This window comes from Alligator sinensis, unplaced genomic scaffold (assembly GCF_000455745.1).
Source record: "Alligator sinensis unplaced genomic scaffold, ASM45574v1 scaffold84_1, whole genome shotgun sequence".
NCBI lineage: Eukaryota > Metazoa > Chordata > Crocodylia > Alligatoridae > Alligator > Alligator sinensis.
Genome location: NW_005842268.1, coordinates 606,315 through 630,301, shown reverse-complemented (window position 1 = coordinate 630,301; position 23,987 = coordinate 606,315). Strand labels below are relative to the sequence as shown.

General features: G+C 37.4%; 1 protein-coding gene across 3 annotated transcripts in view; it reads right to left on the bottom strand.

The window, feature by feature from the left end:
* Positions 1 to 4,116: 4,116 nt before the first annotated feature.
* Positions 4,117 to 23,987, bottom strand: part of WASF3 (WAS protein family member 3) — a 162,841-nt gene continuing 142,970 nt past the window's right edge. For 2 of the 3 annotated variants that reach the window (XM_025209097.1, XM_014521868.2), the window contains 5 exons: positions 22,291 to 22,408; positions 16,461 to 16,636; positions 11,723 to 11,986; positions 8,142 to 8,512; positions 4,117 to 7,127 (listed from right to left, as the gene is read on the bottom strand). In XM_025209097.1, coding sequence (XP_025064882.1) covers positions 6,970 to 7,127; positions 8,142 to 8,512; positions 11,723 to 11,986; positions 16,461 to 16,636; positions 22,291 to 22,408 — 1,087 coding nt within the window. In that variant the 3' untranslated portion in view covers positions 4,117 to 6,969. Of the gene's footprint in view, positions 7,128 to 8,141; positions 8,513 to 11,722; positions 11,987 to 12,780; positions 12,948 to 16,460; positions 16,637 to 22,290; positions 22,409 to 23,987 lie in introns of all 3 variants that reach the window. The other variant, XM_014521869.2, reaches the window with a different exon arrangement.

Below are 23,987 nucleotides of genomic sequence, written 5' to 3'. Positions count from 1 at the left end.
ACTTCTGCTATTGCACTGAGGTTTTCTGCAAAGCCAATAGTTGGGAGAAACTTCAAAAGTTAAGACTCAGTCCTTGCTCTTTCCTAAAGTTTTTTTCCCCTTTATATTTCCATCCTTCCTTAATTCAGCTGCACACTACAAATTTATTTGTTTTTGAGTTTGTTCTTTGAACTTTTTATTCTAAGTTAGTCAGATTCTATCCCCTCATTCGAGCTACTGGATTGGTCTGCTTCACATTAAAACTGAAAACCACGTCAACATAATCACTTGAGATTAGAACCTCAAATATTAAAAAATGAAAGGCAAACACTAAAACTGCAGAAAGCAATATGGTATGTTGACATACATGTCAATATCAATCACCAGCCCTCACTTCAAACCACAGCTGATAAAGGCAAGTTTGTGGTGTTGGATCAACTTGATTTGATTAAAACAACTTTTAAACAAAATCTATCCAGAAAAGCTCAGTTAATTACTTAACTTTGTGGTTATAATAGGTGTCTTGATCCTAACTTATTTGAATTCAGTTTCAGTCAGGCATAGAAAGCTTAACTGAGTATGAGTAAACCAGAGCAGCATGCCCAGAAGGGCAGGAATTGTCAGGGGAACCAAGCAGAAATTAATTAATTTTCCCAATGAACTATAAGACTTTTCCGCACTACATAAATAACCTTGTTTAATCACAATTGTCTCACAAGCACGTTTAATATGCTGGTTTTATAATGTGGACTCTTTTCAATGTGATGAAAATAAGAGATTGTGCAATAAAAGTTTTAAACCTAGCTCTTGGATCTCTGCCACCTTTGACGAACAATTTTATTCATACTGGTTTTGGTAGTATATGAAGAGGTTTTGCTCTGGAAAACTGGTTCTGAGTACTGTTAATAACAAAACCCTTCCTTAGGAGCATTGCTTTTGTGCACCCAATGGGACTGGTAGGAAATATTTAGAGAAAACTGGTTCTCATTGGAAAATGCTGATTTGTTGAAATCTAAACTTGTACCAATCAGTTTTTTAATGAAACTTTCCTCAGGAAGACTTCTCAGGATGGAATTTCTGGTCAAAACAAGAGAGAGCAGACACTAGCCTAGAAACCAACTCTCTGCGCAGATTCTGAGCAGGGATTTGAACCTGGGTTCTCCCATCCTAGGCAAGTAACCTCCAGATTTCCAGCTCTCCAAGGCTCTCTTGTTTTACAATAAGACATTTGAAAAATACCAATTTTGCCCAGTGGCAGAAAAGGAAATTTTTTTAAAAGCAAATATTGACAGAAGAAAGCTCAAGCAGGTAATAATTTTAGTCTCTTTTGACAAAAGGACTGCAAAGCCAAGTTTTACATTAATTTTAAAACCATGAGAGAAGGAAAGTTTTGTGTTCAAAAGTTAGAAAGTGTTCAGAAAACAGCTACAAGTATGAATTAAGTTCTAAACAAAACACGGGTTGCAAGAGACACTTGAGCAGTTTTATATGCATTTAAAGTTGTGGACAGAAGCAACTTTTGAAAAAGTTGCAAGTGAAATGCACATGGAAATGCTTAAAAAAGGCATAATTACAGCTGGGGAAATGTACGTATGGCCCCTGTGCTGTTTCCTGGCTAGGACATTTCAAAATGCTGCAGCTGTTTCTAGCGCCAGCCAGGAGAAGGTAGAGGAGGCTGCACCAACCTGCAGCTCCACTTCCCACTCTTCCTTCCCCACACAGAAAGGGGAGGGGAGGGGAGAGCAAGCAGCTCTCAAATGGAGAGGTAAAGCAGGACAAAAGTGATGGGGGAGGGTGCTCCTCACCACACTGATCCCAATTTTTCAACCTCAAATCCCCCAAACTTCTCCTTTCTCCCTCAAAGTTGAGTGAAGAGGTAGAGAGAATTAGGGCTGGAGGGCCCAACTCTAGTGGTTCCCCTGGGAGCTGGCAGAAGTTTAAGCCTAGCTCCAGTTTAAGTTCAGATCAGATGGCAGAGAGAGTAAGCAAGGGTCTGGTTGTCAAAGGCATGGTGAGAGGTGGGGGAGGGGAAGGGAGTCCCAGTGGGCCTTGGCAGCACCTGGGACCTAAAATAGGGCTTAGCATCTGGGAAGCTGGCAGGCTCTCCGTGTGTCTCCGTGCACATGTAACAAAAAGTGAATCAGCTCACAACAGTACTTCATTCAAAAAGAACAGGTACTATTTTGGAGTGCTTCAGCTGCTTTTAGCATGTTTCAGAGTGCTTATATGTTGGTGCAGCTGGCCCTCTGAAATAGCTCAGAGATGTTCAGACAGACTGGTCTTTAATCTAGCAGAAAAAGATATAACGAGCCAGTGATTGAAGAACAAAGTTAAATGTAAATAGAAACAAAGCACCAATTTTTCAGTGAGGATAATTAACCATTGTAACAACTTACTCGGACCATCATGGTTGTCTTTCCATCTCTTGAACTCCTTAAAGACTGTATGTATTTCTAAAAGAAATAAATGTTATGGGCTTGATGCAGAAATTTGTGACCCATACTGAAATTCCTGAGACATGTTATGCAGGAATCAGATTTGATTATGGACCCTTTTGATCTTTAAAATTTATCTTACTTGATAAGATCTACATTTTAATCCCTGTTGGAAATGTGTTTGTTTATTTTAACCAAGTTCTGAAAAGCCACAGAACTTTAAGCAGCTGAACGTTTAAACCCCAAAGTACTACAGTAATTCCCCATCCAACCACAGTTAGCGGAGTCACATATTTTGAATAATAATATACCCTTTCATGGATTACTACTTGCTGCTTGGAGTGTTTTGGAATATTCCTTAAATGGGGAATGGGATTTTATTTAGCAAATTCATCCACTAATGCATCATCTTTAACATATATATACAGCATCCCAGATGTGTTTCTCTCCAAATATTCCAGCATCCCCAACTGACTGCCTAAAGCAATTTAATAATGAAAATATTTCCTCATGAGGGCATCCTAAAATTCAGATACACATTAGTATGCAGCAGCAGATGGTTCTGGGAAGGTTCTTTGTAGAAGGAACATTCTGAAAATTAAATTATCCCTTATTTGAAGTTAGCACTTGAATCACAGTGTTTGAGCAAAAAGTGCCAGCTTGCAGCTGTATGGCCACTGCTATTTTGTTTCCACCCTACGCATGGATCCTCATTACATCAGCATCACTGGCTCTAACTGCAGTATAAGCAGCCCCCCTAGGCCAGCAGCTGCAGAAAGGACAAAACTACCACCCCCTTTTGCTGGGAAAAGATGTGCTGAACTACTATTCTTTCATAAGGAGGGTTAAACAGCCACCATTGGTGCTTGGGTTGTGGGCCATATGGCGCACACTTCTATTCTGGGCAAAGCCCAAGTATTTACTGCCACACTGACCAGGGGAATAGAAATGCCACTGAAGAAAGTGGTATCTTCTTATATACCAGCCAAACATTTGTGTCTACTGCTGTTTAAACCAAAGGGGCAGGAGAAACAGAAGCCCCAAAGTGCCCCCTCCTGTCTGAAGGATGCTGCAATCCCCACAAAAATCTGTTTTCACAGAGGACAGAATGGTAGCACATTTCAGTTAGACTCAAGCCAGTGCACCAGTGCAATGGTGTCTCCAGGGCCATGGGTGGAGCAGTACACCATGTTCACCCCCTTCCTCTCCCATGTTTAACAGCTGGTTAAAACTATACATCTATGTGTCTTAACATGGTGACAATATTGTGTAAGCATAACACATACATGCATATATCTAATGTCTCCTTTTGAAAAGGAAGTCTTGGACGGCTTTCTTAAGGCAAAATTAATTCAATTCAAAAGGCATTTTCTTACGTTCTAAAGAAACTTCAAATAAATTTCATTTCTGCATTCTTTGGTATATTTTCTTTTGGCCACAGGAAAACATAAAGCCTGATTTTATATAACTATTTGTATGAGACAACTTCTCGGGAAGAGTTTTATAAAAATGATGATTAAGAATCCTGATTGTTCCATCTCTTTATGCAAAAAATGTGAAGTACTATATGAGCTTCACTAAGAGTAGTTCAAAAGTATCACATTACCATTTATGCTAGTAACCAACTTACCAAAAGCCAATGATAAGTTAACAGCAAAACTTATACTCTGTAGTTTAAGGAAAGAAAAACAAGGCTCAAAAGTGAGGTTTTATTCATATTTGTTACATTTGCACAATCCAGAGTAAGCTATACAAACAGATAAAAATGACCTAAGATTAAGTTAGTTTACATCACTAAATTTAATTGACATTTGTACTGATAAAATACTGAAAGGAAATGACAATACTCCCAAGTTTAGAAAAACGGTTTGGCTACTGTGGCTGAAAAATCCCAATTATCCTTAACTGATCACAGATTATCATTTTAAAATTACTTAATGCAAATTACAAAGTTTCCATGATGGTCATTCAGACTGTGTTCATAAAATATATTTTCTATCATATCAAATTTCATTAGAATGGAAAGAATTGTGTAATGTGCTATTTTATCTTGATACATATAAAAAGACTATGGAAAGTATTTCTCCCACCCATACAGTGACATAACACTGCAGTATTAGTTGCATTTTTATCTATTTGCTCACCCCACAAAATATCATTGTGTTCTGCAAGCTACTGTATAACTATATCCTGGTGACCAACACAAACACTGTCTTCTGCATGTTAATGAAGAACCACTACCAGGTATGGTCCAAGTGTTCTGTCCTGCAATGTGCACACCTATAGACCTCAGTGCACAAAATCAACAGGAGAATTTATCCCTGTGTTTTAAGGCAAAGACAAATATATACCTAATTCTATAGGAAGCTGAGCATCTTTGGCTCTCATTGGTTAATGGGAGCTCTGGTGGCTCACCATTATGCTCCCATTGCTCACATCTGAAAGGATAAGGCCCTTATGGGCAGTGAAACACAAACACTGAGGCAAAGGCATTTTTGCCTGACTACTATAATGCAAGATTCTCATAAATCAGAAACTCCTTAAACAGTAATAAAGTAGCCAATAATTTTCAAGTAAATTTTGTGAAAAACAAAATTCTCTTTGGACAAAATTTTTAGACAAGGCTTGTGCATGGGCTGGGATGAAAAGGGGTGGAAGTTCAGAGTGGGTAAAAATAAATGGTTAGGATATAAATTCTTTTCTTCCTTTTAGGAACAGAAGGGCCTTGCAGAACAAAGGAGCTTTACCAAATATTAGACATAGAATTACACTGATTTTTTTTCTTTTATAAAGATTAAAATAGTAACCTGGTAAGGAGAAAAAAAGACCATTTCTTCCCTCCCTCCCATCCTGCTACCCCCACATGCACGCGCGCGCACACACACACACACCCCCTCTTCTTCTCCCTCTTCTAGCCCACTGCTCCACCAAAAAGCCGTATTAGACAAAGCAGCAGCCTGAGTCACAGTATATGAAGAAAAAAATTAAAATTTCAATACTGTATTGAATAAGCTATGAATTATATTTAAAGGGAACAGAGATAGCAAAAGCAGAGTGGATAGCAGTCCCTTTTCCTAGGGGAAAAAATAATGAAAATATATACAGCATCGTATCTAAACAATTAAACCATGTTCATTGCCAGTTATATAAAATGGAACATATTGGGATAGAAATACATTCAAGAAAATCAAGGACCTTCAATGAGCGTGCTATAAGAAAGTGAAAGCAATGTTACATGACTCTTCACATACAATATAATCAAGTCCTATCCACAAACATTTATAGCTATAGAAATAAAAACTTAGTTTAATACTTGTGAAATGTATCTGAATGCTAGCACTGGACTAAAACTGTTCCATACAGCCCTGAAACAGGCTTAGCAATAATAGCAGAGGGGCAAATTTTTCTGTGCCGACTTCACGGTTCCACCTTCTCATACTATCAACCCAGCTGCCAGCAACCTAGAGCTAAAATCCTAGTAAGCATCTTGCTCCCAAAATAATTACCAAACCCTAAGAATTTACTCTTCAAAACTTATATTCTAACTGAGACTTTCAAACAGCTATAATGCATAAAGAAAATTAACATTATATAATGCTAAAAATTCCAAATCCAAATACATGTGCAAGCTACTAAGTCAAGAGTTGACTTAAAAGAGCATTGCAGAGAAACATTTAGGGCACTTTTACATGTACCACTTTTATATTTTTAACACCCCTCCAGGGGTGAGGGAAGCAGCATTTAATTAAAGCGGTTCTGAGCGCCACTCTAATTAAAGCACTGCTGTGTCTTGTATATCAGCATCTCCTCTGCTTAAAAATGGTGGCGGGGACACTTGAACTAAAGCTCATTTGACGAGTTTTAGTTCAAGTGTCCCCACCACCATTTTTAAGCACGGGGGATGCTGATATACAAGATGCAGGAGGCTGCTGGAGCGCAGCAACTGCTACACTCCAGCAGACTATTAATCCAGCGCATTGGAACAACCTCTGCACTTGTTATAATCACCCTTATTTACTATCTCTTGTATTTCAAGATAGTCATAACTTCTGAAAAATGTTAGAAAGGTAAAATGTAAGGACCTGAAGACATCTTTTAGTCATGTGTCAATAACCTTCAAGGACTTAAATGACTAACAACCAGACAGCTTCACAAGTACAAAATAGGTCTGCAAAATTATATAGAATAAGAAATGTAAAGTAAAAATATGCCATATACCTTCATTATCAAGAAAACAAAACAAAATGCTGGTTTTGTAACAGTGCAATAACTGCAGCCTACTTTGTGTGCAGCACATGATCTGCTACATTTAGTGGCACTTAAGTATTATGCAGTAAATACTGAAAGTAAGAAAATTTTTGGATCTGTATAAGCATAATCACATTATTATTATTACCAGAGTTGTTAAGCTACAGCATTCCAAATAATACCAATTCATTTTTAGTGCTTAGATCATTAGTTGTAATACGTATCAACACCCAGACTTCTATCCCACTAACACCATGACCACTTAAGCTAAGTGTCATGAATTTTGCTATAGCACATGGAACAGATCTCAGTCTGACCAATCATTTTCATCAAATTCAGAATCATCATCAGAATCGCTGTACTCCACAGCAATGCGTCTTGAAAGGATAGTTGCTACATCGTTTCCAACAGGTTCTCGCTTTGCTTCCTGTTCACGTTGCTCTTGTACCTTTTTCAACTGAATTCCTGTAGACAGACAGTTAAATTCAGAAACAGTTTGCTGCACATAAAATGTAATTTAATACCTAAAATGCAGAAGCAAGTTTAACAGCTATATTTAAGTAGTACAGAGAAGGTACACCATTTAGGTCTGAAAATTTCTTGATCAAGTAAGAGACAAATAAAAAGACCAAGTGGATTGGAGTCAATTGCCCAGGAGCCAGTGCCTGTAACCTTCTCATGATCGTCTGTTATGGCTGAAATGAAAGCTTTTTATGAATGCAAGGCATTTGCTCTCAGAATGACCAGTTTCAAAATGTGTCTGAAAACATTAAGGGTTGTGGTTTCTTAACACAAAGATTACTGAACATAGGGCATAACAAACATTATATTTGTTTAACTTGTAAAGAAGCAACATCTACTACCCTGTAACTTACATATGGCTTTTGTAATTCCTGTAAGGGGTTTCTCGCAACATGTATATTTACCCACTGCATCACAGGACATGTTATCATTTGATTGTATTCATATAAACAAAAATAATAATTTCTAATAATTTTCAAGCCTTAGAGCATGGGACCTGGCAGGTAGCAGTGATTTGAGAACCTTGCAAGGGGGTGCCTGGAGATTCTTTCAAGAGTTAAAAACATTCTGACCTGTTGTGGTCTTTTCTGAGCATTTTGCAACAGAAGAATTGCTCTATTATTTTTCTGTAATAAAAAATGAGTGAACATTTAAAGAACTGGCACTTTCTGAGAGGTGCCTGGAGCCTAAAAAAGTTGAGAACCACTGGTGTATACTCTCCACACTAAAGCAGACAATGAGTATGGGGTAACGCTAAGAAAAACTAAAGTTGCATACCCAAGGAGCAGAAACTGTCAGAATACCAAGGATGGGCCAGCAGCAACAAAGTATTTCCCTCAGCCAAACAGAAGATGAAATTATGGATAGCTGGCAATAGAAGCCATGATAACAAATCATTAGGTGATGCCACACCATGCAAAAAGGAATAATTTTCAATCTTTCTCAATATTTACTTACCCATACGAATGGCGGCAAGAAGATCACTTCGAGCATCACTGATTGGTGCCTGTGCGGTTTCATGTCGTTTTGTCTCAGCAACAGGAGGAGCATGCATTGGGGAGGAAGAGAGAGATGAACCTGCAGCAGGAGGGCCTGGCGGCGGCGGAGGAGGGCCAGGAGGAGGGGGAGCTGTAACAACTAGCCCAGTAGGAGGAGGATGAGGAGTAGCAGCATAAGTAGATCCAGTCACAAGTCCAGAATGAGACGGTGGCACAGGAAGCTGAAGAGGACTAACAAAAGCAGTTTGTGCTGAAGGAATCATAGGGGGAGGGGGAGGAGGGGGAGGTCCTGTAGGATTGTAATAATCCACTATCTGAGCTGGAAGCATCCTATATATATTATTTTTATATATATATGTAGACAGACAAACGGACAGACAAAGACAGACAGAGATAGAGAGAAAGAAAAAAAAATTAAACCATGGAAGTACTTGTTAACAAGAGTGGTTTTCTAAATAAAAAAGTTTAAACATGAAGGATTAGATCCTAGTCCACCTATTAGGTGTCCAAATGCAATCTTAAACTACCTCGCTCATGTCCCTGAAAAACAGTTAGTACAAAAGGCAGGTCCTCCTCTTCCTCACTGATTTCTTATGACTTAATCATAAAGCCAAGATGAGAGCATATTACAAACACAGGTTCACTAAGACTGTTGAAATTTAAGATCAACCTTCATATGCTACTTTTCCTATTAAAAGTACTTTACAAATACTGTATTATAGCATCTCAGGCCTCCAATACCTCCGTGAGGTAAGTATATATATGTATTTGTTACTAAGCTACAAGTTCAGTAGTGAAGATTTTCAATAAATCTGTCAAATCAGGACAACTCCAGACCTGATAATCTGCCTTCCATAGCACCCAATACTATTCCTTTCTTCAAAATTTGTGTTAATAAAAGATACAAAAATAAAAATGGACAATTATATAAAATACAATACTGGTCTATCACAGGTAGATCATGCCAAATAAATCAGATCTGTTTCCTTGATAACTGACTATTTAAACAAGTGAAATGGAGTAAGATCTTTGGTAAGTATTAATTACGGTATCATATAGATAATATTAACTAGGAGAAAACAATAATTATCTTAAGAATTGTTAAGTACACAAGAAATTGGCTCAAGAGGAAACAACAGGGGCTGTACTGAAAGGAGAACTCTCAGCATAGAAGGAAGTTATTAGTGGCATTCTCAAGGACTAGTTTGGAGGGAGATCTTATGTACTAATTTGCACTTTGCATCAAAAGTGGTAGTGAACTCATTGATGGAAATATTGTGAAGCACAGTGAATACAGATGTGGATCAAAAAATATTCACAAAGATCTTGAGGACTGAAATAGAAGTGGGATCAGATTTAAGAGTTTAAAAAGGGCACTGTCATAGCCCTCAGGACTAACAAGACTTTTTACTATAAATTGGGAATATACCAGTTGGAAACAATCAAGAGCTAAGTGCAGACAGTCAAAAAGCTCCACGCTGAATTTGAATCAATCTTTGCACGTTTCTCTAAATTACAGTAAAAGCCATGTTATCTGGCACTTCGTTAACCGGCATGCTGGTCAACACAGCAAAAGTGAAACTGGAAGTCCCACTTCCAGTTTCGCCAAGTCCCACTTCGGGCCATGGCAAATTTATTGATAAATTAATAAAGGTTACATGTAATCCAATATAACTGGAAGGGATTGTACTCTCTAGGATGTACAGGGGAGGAGTAGGAGGGGCGGCACAGTGTCTGTTCCCCGGGACACTGACGCACCAGAAGCAGCAGGGAAATCACCCCTGGCCTAGCAACAGACCCCAGCCAGGGTCTGCCTGGCACAGGTGGGGAAGCTTGCGGAGGCTTCTCCTACCTTCCCACCCCAACCTGAGCCAGGGGTGTGGCCAGGGAGAATTGCCCCTGGCTCTTGACTGGGGCCCAGCCAGACAGCTAAGGAGGGGGTGGGAGAACCCCCTGGCCTGGCATTGGACCCCCAAGCTGGGGTCTGTGGGCTTCCCTCCCTCCCTCGCACCAGGCAGACCCCAGCTGGGGGTCCACTGCTGGGCCTGGGGGGTTTCCTGGGCCCCAGCTGGGGAGCCCAGGGCAATTCCCCTGGCCACATCCATGGCTCCTGGCTCGGGACCGGGGGAAGCCTCCATGGGCTCCCTCCACCACGTGCCCAGCAGACCACAGCTGGGGATCTGGTGCTGGCCTAGACGTCCCCCCAACCTCCTCCTCAACCAGCCCAGCTGGGTCCCAGACAGGAGCCCAGGGTGATTCTGCTGGCCACAGCCAGGGCTCCCAGCTTGGGTGAAGGAAAACCTTCTGTGGGCTCCCCCCACCCCTCACCAAACCGCAGCTGGCGGGCCAGTACTGGGGTTCCCCCCACACACACCCTTCTCTGCCAGCCACAACAGTGATACTGCTCTGGCTAGGGAGCAGAAACAGGGCAGCCCTGCCCCGCTGGAACACACAGCACAGTGCAGGGCTGCCAAGCATCCTGGGATACTGGGGAACTGTAAGTTAACTTGAACCAGGAGGGGATCTGGGACAGAAGTTTCATAAACAGGTTTGACCAAAATCAGTTAAGTCTGATATACTACATCCAACCAAGTTTATCTGGTTACAGAAGTATGAATGCTGCTGTACAAGGCACTAGTAATATCTAATCTGAAAACTGAACAAAACTGGTCACTCATGTTCAAGAAGAATAAACTGACAGAATTGCAGCCATCTATTAAGATGATCAGGAGAAAGGTGAGCCGTTCTTAAAGGAGACAAAAATGCTTAGATTGCTTAATGTAGTAAAGGAGATACAATTACTCTCTAAAAATAAATCCTAGGCTAAATACTCAGGAGGAAGAATAGCTATTTAAGCTAAAGGACGCTGGTGGCAAAAACAGATGTGCCAAGAATACATTTAGGATGGAAATTAGAAGAAGGATTCTAAGCAGCAGAGGAATGAGATTCTAGAACAACCTTTCCACCAAAATGGGAGCAAGGCAATAACTTAACTAGTTTTAAACACAGAGATTGATGTTTCTAAATGAGATTTATTGACATAGTTGTCTGTGGCAGCAGGGAACTGGACTCCACAAGCAAAGATGACACTTCTAGTCTTATGTCCCTCAAGAACCATTTTATCTCTCATATATATATAAAAGTATTTTCCATTTCGCATGCATCACGCTCCATTACATTTTCCTTGCAGCCCTGAATATTTTTCAATGAACTGTCTCATAACAATAGTTGACATTCTTGACGTTATCCCATGTTTTAGAAATGCTTTGGAAACTTTTAGTATTTACAGCCTTACTAACGTAACCATATTAAATACATTATTCAGTATTTCAATTTTTGGCATCTCACCACCCAAGTTAAGTTCATAACACTGATCTGGATGTTCATACTTCTATACTGGAATGAGAGATTATTATCCACCTGAACTTACATCACGTTTTGAACATGTAAAATAACCTGTACAGGGTATTAGGAAAAGGAAAAATGCACATCTTATTGGTCTTTTGAAGAACCCACAACAGTAAAAAACAGGAGTTTTACCCATAGTCTGCTGGTACCAAAGGTACAGAGCTGTGTGAACTATCTGAAGCCTGGGGTGGAGGTGGAGGTGGTTGCTGAGGTCTGTTTAAGGTAGGATGTCGCACTGTTGTAGAAGGTGGTCTGTATTCATGTTCATGGCCCTGGGATACACCCATATACTGTGGACCATCTCCTGCTCCATATGAAGGCATTACTGGCTGCTGATGGAGGGAATGATTTGGAGTAGCAGGATAAGAATAATCTGTAACGTCAGATGCATGTGACCTACAATTAAAGTCAATAGGATGGGGAAAAATAAATTATATGAGTGCTAAGGAGTATAAGAGTATAAAAACAGCTTTCCCTGTTTTCATTTTCAAGCATCTGTCAGTCCATGGAAACCACAACAGCAGCAATTGTTATGGCAACAGCTAAAGATGCTCAGATTTATGTAACATTAAAATGAATTAATCTAATAAACTATTATAGAGTAACTAAATCCTAATCTGTAGGGTCTGTATCTTCTTTTCAACACATTGGCATATTAACTTTGCAGCAAAATACTCTAAAACAAATCAAATTGAAGAAGCAGAACTAGTAAGAGTATTTTTTCAGTTGTTCCTCATATTTATAGCATTTTTTGATAATTACAAATTATATAACTGCAGGCCAACCAGCTAGGTATTAATAATGGAAGCAGAAAAAGAAAGCAACGATGTGAGCAGTCATAATTATATGGAAGACTATACATTACCAAAGCAGAGAGAACCAATTTTAAAAGCTATTAAGAGTTTTCTTGTTTTCTTCGAAAGACTGAGAGAAATCGAGAAATGCAAATATTAGTCGAGCAGAGAGTTCATAAAAATGCAAAGTGTAAGATGTTTTGTCATAAAAGCCCAAGAGAGGGAGCAAAAGATCTCTTACTTTCACAACTGCATGCAGCTGTACTGTATTAGTAACAGGCAACTGTGCAGCCTGGCATTTAGTTAAAAGAGTAGACTAATGCACTTATCATCTTTAAGACTGGAAGCCAGGTAAGCAACAAAAAGCCAGGGCTTTGAGCAAAAAAAATGACAAACCCTTTGGGCATTTTGTCTTCTTTCATGCTTCCTGCCTGCTCCAATTTCTTTGCGTCACTCATGAACTCAATGCCCATTTTCCTTCTCTCCCACTCTTCTTTTCTTGTTCTTACTTTTCTCACATTAATTTGCTGGTTTCTGTTTGGATTCAACTTGTGTTTCTCCCTCTAAAGCACAACAAGCAAAACAGATGCATTGAAATAGGCTGCCACAGTTTGGAAACTTAAATTTTAAACTTTGCAACTTTGACTGGGACATCACACTAACAATAATTGCCTAACCTCAGCATTCAGCTAAAGCAAGACAAAAGGAATAGGAATTTTTTTTTTTGTCTTTTAATGTCAACATTGCAACATGAAGATATTTACTTTAGGCAATATTGATTGATAAGCATTGTATTTATAAACATCTCCATGGCACTCATCACCATACGACAATGTTTTTGAGCTTGTTAAATGTAAAAATACCATCTACAATCCTACAGCTTCATTCCAATTATTCTCTAAATAATAGATCAAACTAAAATAGTATTTTATACAAATTATTAAATCACCTTCCCATCCTAATCTTTGGTCACAAAATTAACTCTCAGTACATTTTATGGAAATTCCATGATACAATGACTAAAATATGATTTAAATCATATCTGCCAAAAATTAATTCTGCATAATATAAAACTTTAAAATTCTGAAGCATAGAATACTGTCATACCAAGAACCAGGGTAGATCAATTTAAATCACAGATTTAAATCAGCAAGTCAAAAGGCTCATTTAAATAACTGTTTTTTTAAATCAAGTTTCCCAGTGAATATTGTGTTTGTTTAAAGAAAGGTGTATTTTCATTGGTTGATATAGCAATTAAAGCATGTTAGTTTACAACTAAATACAGTTTTTACAGTAGGTCTGGTGACATATTCTCTAGGTATAAAAACTGCATACACATACATATATATCGTATACTACACATATGTTCACACGTATATAATATGCAGCTGAACATAACATTCTAACATTTGAATTGTTAGAAATCCTACAGTTTAGTATAAAATGGTGGTACAATCCTACATTTTAGTATAAAATGGTGAAATATACACCACTTATTCACTAGATGGTTCACTTTTTGCTCATATTCATAACAAGTTGTATTAAGATGGCAACTTAAATTTAATTAAACACGCAAAACCAGCACTTCAAATGTATTAAACACATTTTGGATATAGAAACTTTTTTTTTTTTTAAATCAGAACATGATGCACATTTACAACTTAGTGATTCATTAAACACTAGTGTTAACTGTTATAGAATTAGAAGTATGAACTGTGGTTAGTGAATTAAAGCAATTCTTTCAGGCCACCCAGGGGAAAATTTTCTAAAATGCCTAGGTGAAAGTCTTTATAGCTTAAGTTCCTATTTGCCTAATTTTCTTTAAAATGAGAGAGTCGGTTTTTTTTTTACTGAGGCTATTTTAAAAATGTTTACCCTCTTTCTTTAGAGCAGGGGGTTAGTAGCTACTGAATAGATGGTTGGTTTTTCATGAGAATAAGCCTCCATTATGGGTGCAAAATATTAAAATATTTATAATTTAAGAGCTGAGCTAAACAGAGCTCAGGTAGAAGGAATAACACCGAAGTTTGATACCATCCAGGTGGGCTCAGTGGATAATCCTGATCAAGGAGTACATATGATGGTGTCTGCTGGAGTCAGGGGCCAGTAATGACTTTGCTGATCCTTTATATTCAGTAGTACAGACCCTACATCCCTTGCAGGGTCAAGCCCCTAATACGTATTTTTAAAGCTCGACCTCAACAGTTAGATATTTTTGCCCTCATTGTCATATAAAAGAAAATAAACCCTTAACTCCAGTTGTTTTGGTAGAGGCTCATTGACTAAAGATATTTTATTTAAATGTTTTTAATAAATTATATTAAATATATGCTTTAGCCTATGCTGTATTAAATTTACACCTCATTTTAAGTTGGTTTACTTTTTTTTTTAAAGGAAAATTTAACTATAAAAGTTAAATTAAACAAATAAAAAGTCTGATTTAAATTTAATAAATCATTTTTTAATTTTTTAAATAGTCGATTTTGATGCCATGAACTGAATGGTACATATAAATCCTTTTTCCCCCACCCATTCAACACCACCCTCCAAACGCCTAATGATAAGTCTTTACACTTTACGCTTAAGAAAGGTATACACTGCAATTCTTTCCCTGAGATTGTTTTCTTGACATTTCAAACGTCTGTGCACAGAGAACCATGAACATGTGTTTTGACAATACTTGAGGTGAAAAGGCAGAGAAACAAATAATTTGAATGTGACTATTTAATCTTATGGTTGTTACTAGGCCTACATTTGGACTTGGAATTTGTGAAAAAAGCAGCTTGGAGAGGAAAATCACTTGCAGCTGAGCCAAAGGCACTAATATCCTCCTATTATATCAACATCTTAAAACCATTAACTTGAGAGATCCACTGAGAAAAAAAATAGCGTAATTACCAGGATATATTAGACATTTACATTAGAAACTGAGGTAAACTAAAATAAAATGGTGAAAATATAGATGGGGAGATTTCTGAAGACATTTGTGAAACAAAACAGCAGCAATTCTACTTTCAAGGGGTTAAAATTAAATGTCAGAATGCTACAGCCCACAAAAAAAAATCCCTGAACATTAAAGAACTAAGGTTCTAAGCAGATTCCCTTGGTAGTGAACCAAAAATATCAACCAATTCTTACTCAGTGTTTTTTGCTAGCCAGAGTGAATAAACAGCTTAAATACTTAGCTGAATTATGAAATAGCTGTTTTTTCACCAGATCCCACTAACTTATTTAGTGAATCTGTTTCTACCAGCAATTAAATACAACAAACAGAACAAACATTAAGGGAAAAAATTTCTAGTGGGACCTGCTTGCTGAACAGGCTCAGATGTTCATTCTCCCTGTGTGCATGGATCTCCCACTGAGCTCAAAGGATGTCTCTAACACACAGTAGGAGCAGAACACTGAAAATGAGTCCTGATGTGTGCATCAGAGGAAAGCATTTTCTACGGCAATTTGCTTTAAAAAGAAAAATCACAATGCATCTGTTTTGGTAGCTTGTGCATATACAAGCAGAATACTGATAAAGAACATCTAATACTCAAATGAATACTCAATTTCAATACCTTATTAAAAGTAAAACCATGTATATCACTGAATATTTAAAAATACTTACTATTTGAACACAAAAGCACTTAAAGTTCTCACAGATTACTAGTTTCTGAAATAATTAAGTTATCTTGAACAAAAAAAAGTATGTATGAAACTGTTGGTAGCAATAAATATGCCAAACAAAATGAAGGAAGAGGAAGTGATGCTATCAACTGAATGCAGATCTAAATCTTTCTGCAATTACACCTACTAAAAATTCAAAAGCAAAACGTGGCAGGCTGAATATTGGAATTAACAAATTCTGATAACAAAAAAACAGGCATGAATATAGAAATTTAAAAGAGATTAGAATTTGTGTTATGTCACACAATGCTTTAAAATATTTTCAGAGGCTGTTTGAAATCTTTATTTTGTGCTTTTTCTGTATTAATTGTTACGTACCCAATGTGTAATAAACCTGAGGATACTCAGCGTCCCTGAATGGTTCAACTATGGTATAACAAAGGGCTTTGTTGTAAACAGACCTAGTATCTGGGGACAGTGATCCCTCGGAAGATGCTCCATGGTACACATTTTGAGACAACCTGTTGTCAGGTCTAAGCTCTTTATCATATGCCATCATATTCCACTCCTGGCGCCTGTTCCTGGCTTTTCTAACTTTTTTCACCTCCCGGGTTGTGCCATCTATACGTTTTTGCTCCTAATGTTCAAAAGGAGAGAAAGAAAGCATGCAAAAGAAAGAAAAAAGGAAAGGAAAAGAGCATGTTAAAATGCAGTTAGAATGCATGAAAATAAGGACTAGATTTACAGATGCAGCCAAGTCTACAAAAAATTTCCATCCAAGTGACTATTGCTTTGTAAGAGGAACCTCACAGAACAGGGGTGGGCAATTATTTTGGGTGGAGGGCTATTAACTGAGTTTTTGCAAGCCATCGAGGGCCACGTAACAGGCAGCCAGGGGCAGAAAAATATTAATTTTCTACATTTTTTAGGGGCCCTGCAGGCCAGATAGAATGGCCTGGGGGGCCACATTTTGCCCACCCCTGCCATAGACAGTACTGATCTTATTCATTAAAGAGTTGCTGTGTTTTTTAGAAATTTAAACGTTAGTGCAATGATCTTCACTTAATTTTCCCCCCCAAATACATAGATCAGAGCTTTCCAAACTGTGCGCCGCGACACAGTGCGTCGGCGGCAGTGTGTAGGTGTGTCGCGCGAAATGCAGAAAATTTTGCGGAAGGGCACCGCGGAGCTCCCTTACTCGCGTCTGCTTCCCTTGGCTCCTCCCCCAGAACTGAATTACTGTGTCGCGAAATGATGCATGTCTAAAAAGTGTCACCAACATGAAAAGTTTGGAAAGCTCTGACAGATTGTCACTAATTTTTAAAGATACAGTACCTTTTTTTTTTTTTTTTTACTTCTCCCAACAGTGCATGGTAATTATCTGTCTAGACAATTCTGAAATATACCGCATACTTGTTAGACCTATAGATCAATCTTGTATATATATGTAGTATATTCCTGTTCACTGTATGCCTATCAATTGCTTTGCATGACTATAAAGTACCTACATTTTTTTAAAGTATGGAAACAGTTAGAGCTCTTTACAGCTAGTCTCACATACAAAAGCAAGACCCAAATCTTCATAACTTATTTATTCTTCATCTGTATATGAAGGGGACAGATAAGGGGAAAAAAAAAAAAAAAAAAAAAAATCAGTCCTTCCCACTCATTCATCAATCACATTTCACAGTATCTTATATATAGGAAATGAGCTGTATGAAGCATATTTTGCAAAGTACCAGTAATATTTAGTTCAATGATTTATTTTATCATGAAGCTATCAGGACATATCAGCATGTTTCATGTACTTGAGATTTTTCTTTAGAGCTTCACATCCAACTAGTCCATTATTTCCTTTTCCCCATTTCTGTTGATCTAGCGAGGTTCGAGGCTTTCACTAATATTCCACAGCCTCAAGGTATCTCCTCCTACCAACCTCTGACTACTCATTTTGAATAAAGTAATGCAAATGGTTCAGTTTTTTGGCAAGTGAATGCTCAGTAGTCACAGGAATGGGAATGGGCATATTGTTTCACTACTGGAAAAATGATTTCAGTAAACATAACAGATGTTAGCAACCTCAGCCGGGAGGGAAAATTAATTTCAACATAATATTTGCATTAGAATGATTAGCAAATGGGACTCATACAAAGCATCAGTATTGAAGAGCAAGAGTTAATAAAAGGAAGTGGCTTCAGCGGGTCTTGACAATACTTTCAAGGACTTCAGAAATGCACTTAATGAACTATACATTAACTATTGCTTTTCCCATTCTACAGTATAATATAAAATCTTATATCAAACAACTTATTAAATATAATAATAAAAAATAATGGGCTAGAGTCTTTACAATTATGAAAGTAAGTTAAGTTATTTTCAGGAGGAGAAAAGTTGAAGAGTAGGGGAAAAAAGTATTTTTTGTTTAAAAGACCATTGATAACTGCTCTTAGGCTGCTTACTCTTTCAAATGCCAATTTTTTTTCTCTGGGGCTTTTTGGTGCTGACTGAATCAGCTATTAGATTAAAGTGCCAAAAAGCTCTGCTGAAGTGCCCAACATATACAGATGTTGGGCGAGTAGGATCAAAATAATGTGCTTCCTCTTCCAGTAAAGCGCTGTTTTGTTTTTTTTTTTTGGGGGGGGGGGGGGGGGGGGTTGTTCCCACCACTGTCAGCGCTTCTAATGCTCGAACATTATTTGATGCAGAATCTGATTGTAAGTTTAAAAACAATAAAGTAAAAACCCTGATAAATATAGAAATCTCTTGCAGTCCAGTGATCTATCCTATTTTGTGTCCAAAGTGCAGAATAGGAGACTTTATTGTAGGTTCTAAATGCAAGGAGAATAAGAGTTATATTTTTCTTTGGAGAAAAAAACAACAACTTTTGAAAAAGTCTATTAAATTTTAACAGGAAAGTCAACTATCTTTGTGAGAGTTTTCTAATCCTGTAGAATATGGAAATGCTGAATAAAGGTCACAGTCAAGATGGGCAGTTAAATATATCAAGAACTTCCTCTTCCAGTATCTCAACTATGCATGCAATTGCCCACACATTCTCTGAACATCTTGTGAGATGACAAGCATCCTTATTCCTCACCAACTGCAATGGAAGTTAAGGCTAAAACCCATAACAAATTAAATTCTAAGGGCATTTATGCACATGCTACGGGAGTGGTGGCAGGTGGGGAGCACTTTAGAGAGGCTCCAAGACCCTTTCTAATTAAAGCATCTGGAGCATCACACGCATCAGCATCCCGATGCTGAAAAATGGTGGCGGGGTTGCTTTAACTAAAGCTCATTGAACAAGCTTTAATTATAAGTGCCCCCCCGCAGCCTTTTTGCAGAGCAAGGATGCTGATACATGTGACATTGGAGTCAGCTCTGATTCGCTGTAATTACACCACATTAGAGTAGCCCCACTGCACATATATAGGTGCCCTAAAATACCACTCTATTTGGTGTACATCATACACTTATTTTCCTTTAGGTACTTCATTCAGAGATTGTACTTTTATAAAACAGAAGTAATTTATGAAATTCATATTACCTTCTGACTGCAACATCAGCCATAAAAAATATAAATCAATACAAATAATGTGTATTTGCCTTTGCTATTCAGACTCCAAATTGAATGTATTCTGTTAATCATACAGATTTCAGAAATATTAAAAAGTCTTACAAATCTTATTAACATAGAAGTTGTAATTATTTAAACACCACAAAATGCTGGGTTACTTACTAGAATGGCAACTTTTTAGATATGTTTTTAGCACAATAGCAATTTCTCTCTCAATCTATATATGAGAGAAAGTTTATTTCAAGAAAGTTAAGATATTCTTCAATTGCTCAAGTATTCATTGAGGATGGATAATTTGTTTTTAGACTGCACTAATATTGATATTATCCAACTGAATTTCTATGAACTTCATTTTAATTATCCTAATCAAGTATGCTTTAGGTCAGAATCAGTATTTTGTTGATCTCTTAAGAAAATCTTAAAAATTAAATGCTAAGTAAGCTATGGACACTCAGAAATTAGGCAGATTATCTAAAAATCTGTCCCAAAATATGTAGTCAAAGGAATTCCTATTTTAAAAAAGATCTTCCCTGAGAGATGGTCAATATATTTTCAAATAAAACATTTATTTCAGAAAAGAGGCTCTCTAAAAAACAAAACAAAAAACAAAAACAAAAAAACAACACAGGAAATATTTTTAAATACAAAACTCCAACTTCTTTTCCTCCCTGCTTTTCAGTAGAATATAAAAAACAAAACAAAGAATAACCAAAAATGAAAGTCAATAAAAATGTGTGAACTTTCTATAAATCTTACTTATATTTTCATGAAAATGTTAAATTGTCTCTTTTCAAAACATGTGGAATGAAAATTGAAAAATGGAAAAAGACAGCAATTTTTGAAGCAATCAGCAATAATTATCTTTCTCACAGAATTTTCTATCACTCAATAAGATCCTCCTCTCCAAATCACACTCACTAAAATAGCTGTTTAATGTGGTCTCCTCTATCAGATTAACTGGACCTTCTAAAAATTCAGTCAACACTCTAGCAGCCTGTTTGCCATCATGGCACTTCTACTGAATCTGAACAATAACTTCCAAAATGGCTGTGTCATTCTAAATAGTTGTAAAGGATACCTACCTGTTCTCCTGATGCTGGAAAAAAATTCTATGACTACTGGGACAGTTCCTTGGCTAATAGCCTTCAGGTGAATGAAGCTACCACCACCATTTGTTTCTTTCTCTTGATTGGCATGCAAACCCTTTCTGATGGCAGCATTCCTTGAAGACTTAACAGGAATGGAAACTGGCCTACCTTTACTCCTTATTTCAAAGGAGAAGTTCCACTTAAAATTAATATTCTGATGTGTAGTGAATGTACTATGTGATTTTTGATGCTGAAACTCACTGGAGTCATAAGCAGACCCAATAACCAATTTTTGTTTCACTTGAAGTACAAATAACTACAGAAGTGTTCTATTAGGCACACACGATTTACTTGGGCTTTCAAAGAATGTGTTAATTATCTTTAACACTGAATTATATTAATTTTTTTTTAATTAATCAAAAGTTTAAAACAAGTTCTGAATAAATTATAGCTTCTCCTATCAAAACAACTCAGGAAAAATTAATACCAATTTATTAAATATTGCAGCTGTCCCAGGTCTTAATTTAAAAAAAAATAGTTGCTGCTAAAATGGTTTTGCATCATTCTAGTCATAAGGAGTGAATTTCACTTTATAAAAATCAGAGGACCAAATTCACCATATGATGGTCCTTCCCTTTTCTAGAGGCAAGACATTCTCTCTAGGCAACCAATCTGATGATCCTTGACTGAAGCCTTTTCTTCTGGAACCTGTTAGCCTTATAGGAGCTCTCCTGGGTACAGGGGGAAGGAAGATGCACCCTGCTAGATAAGACAAGCAGTTACTATTTTCTTTCCTCTTTCTCTGCTTTCTCAAGAGTGTATGAAGCACCTGATGACCCTCTGGGAGCTTTCTAAAGTCAATCAGCAGCAAATAGATATCCAACAGAAATAGGTATCCGCTAAACCCTTTCATCCTAAACTAAAAACACTATAAAATATGAATATCCTCTGCACAAATGAAGTACGTCTCTAAACATGATGGACTACCTAAACATACTGGGAGGAATTTACAAAATGCCTCTGTGAAGAGCTTTAATCTTTTTACAGGGCTTTGAGGAACAGCAAGGAGTGACATTCCTAAGTATATCTGCTTTAGCTGCTGATCCATGAAATAGCCTTGCTACTACTTACCAAGTCCTCCAAAAAGAATCATAAAATCAAAGAGGTATAATTAAAGATTGAAAAGGGCATAACACATTTTTCAGGGGAACTATCTTAAAGTCTATATTCTGCTGCTGAATTGGATTTGCTGGATAAAACCCCCTTAATTATGAAGAATAAGAACATTATAAAAACATTACAATTCAAACATTCACCATCTTCAGAACAGTTTTTTTATATAAAGTAAAACAGGCTGCTTCTATGTATTAAAAAGATATTTGCAAAGACAAACTTACTGGAAGATAACTATAGCTCTCTAATATTCAATTTTGAAACTTCAAGTAAAAAGTATGAGCTATAAATTCTAATGACAAACCTACAATTATAATAATTTCTAATTAGGAGAAGATCTTTTCTAAGTACGTAAAGCACAGTTTAGCTAGATCAGCCTGGACAAATATACAGATAAATATATGGTTATATATATTTACAGATGTCATTCATTATGGTATGCTGCCTATTTACCTTTTGCCTCCTTTTTTCCTTTCGTTTATCTTCAGTATCTTGTAACATTTTCTCTTTCCAAAGATCAAAAAAATAGGAGGGATCAGTATAGAACTTCAACCCATCTTTCTTATCATCTCTGCAGACAAAATGAAACAGAAACTAAGAGAACATTTTTTTTGACTTGCAGGAGTCAGTCATTTAAGCTTAAGGACCTTTTTCATAATATAAAAATGTAGCTGGGCAAATCCAGTATACAGCACAATTTTAATTCATCAGTTCTGAAAGAACTCCAGAGTAACATCATTTCTGTAAAAGAAATGTACATATACTTAACACAATAGGAAAGAAAATAACACAACAAAAATACTTTTCAGTTACGCTGTCATACAGAACACCAATGTGTATATAAGCATATAATTATGCAAAACATATGTTTGGTGCCCAAAACTCATTATCAGCTCAGTGCCCATAAACAACCAAATAGCAACGTTTTATATTCTGCACAGGTAAACTAGCTAAATGCTCAGCAATTAAAATTATTTATAATTATAACTTCAAGGTATGGTATATGTAAAAAAAAATCTTCAATCATGCTGACGTGTCATTTAGATAGACATTTTTTCTGATAAGTTACTAAAGCTTGACAGATGCTGCATAGTCAAAAACTACAAGGCATACATATAACCAGTGCTAGGTCATGGACTGGCATTACATTTGTAGTGCTACAAAAGCTGAAGAGCCGGATGTGCACACCCCCTGCAGCTCTACACAAATGTTGCAGATGTTACAGAAATGTTCTTGGATGAAATGGGAACTTCTGTCATACTACCTTTTGGAGCGCCACGTACAACATGTGTCCAGAGCACCGCAGTGGTACAGGGTCTCTTGGTTCTCCAGCATCCCACACCACTTTGCTGGAGGGAGAGAGAGCAGCATGTACAACCTGTCTGCTCCCCAACCTACCTGTTTCCCCCACTGGGACCAGGGTAGCAGTAAGTGCAGGAATGGGGTCATGCATAACCAGCTCTAACAGCCCAATCTCAGCTGGACCGTGTCACAACCCAATTAACTTGTGCCCATGCCACTGAGCAAGAGATACCATTCAAATCATCTTCATTTGACTATTAAGGGTTAAAAAACTTCCCTGCCAAGAAATTCCTTGAAACAAAACGCTGGTGGTGTACTACAGATAATTGGTCAGCCGAAATAAAATGCTGGGGGAAACTATATATAATTGGTCAAAGATAAACGTAAGCTCCTCACACGTAGCATACACGTAACAGGTAGGAAGACCTAACCCACTACCTTGTAACTTGAGGAGACAAAGAGATGCCACCTGCCAAAAAATTAAAGATTCCATATAACGGTTCACCATTGGATATTCCTGTAAAACACCTCTGCCTATAAATAGTTTAACAGTTTCCGCCCAAGGCGGAGAGCTCTGGGGATTCCACAGGAAACACCTGTACTTGTCACCAGAAAATTGGGAAACTGATCAATTCCTAATTCATCACCCCGTCAGCGTAAAATTGACGTAAAAAGTCTTGCAAGCGCGACCGTCTGCTTTCGGCGCCACGTCCGTCATTATCTCGCCGTCATTTAACTGCGTGCGTATAGTTGACTCTGTAACCGAAGCGGTAACGGAACAAAGGCTCGCCTGCGTCGTCCATCACTATCTAGGCGACGTAAGTAAACAAACTCCTGTAACCTACACG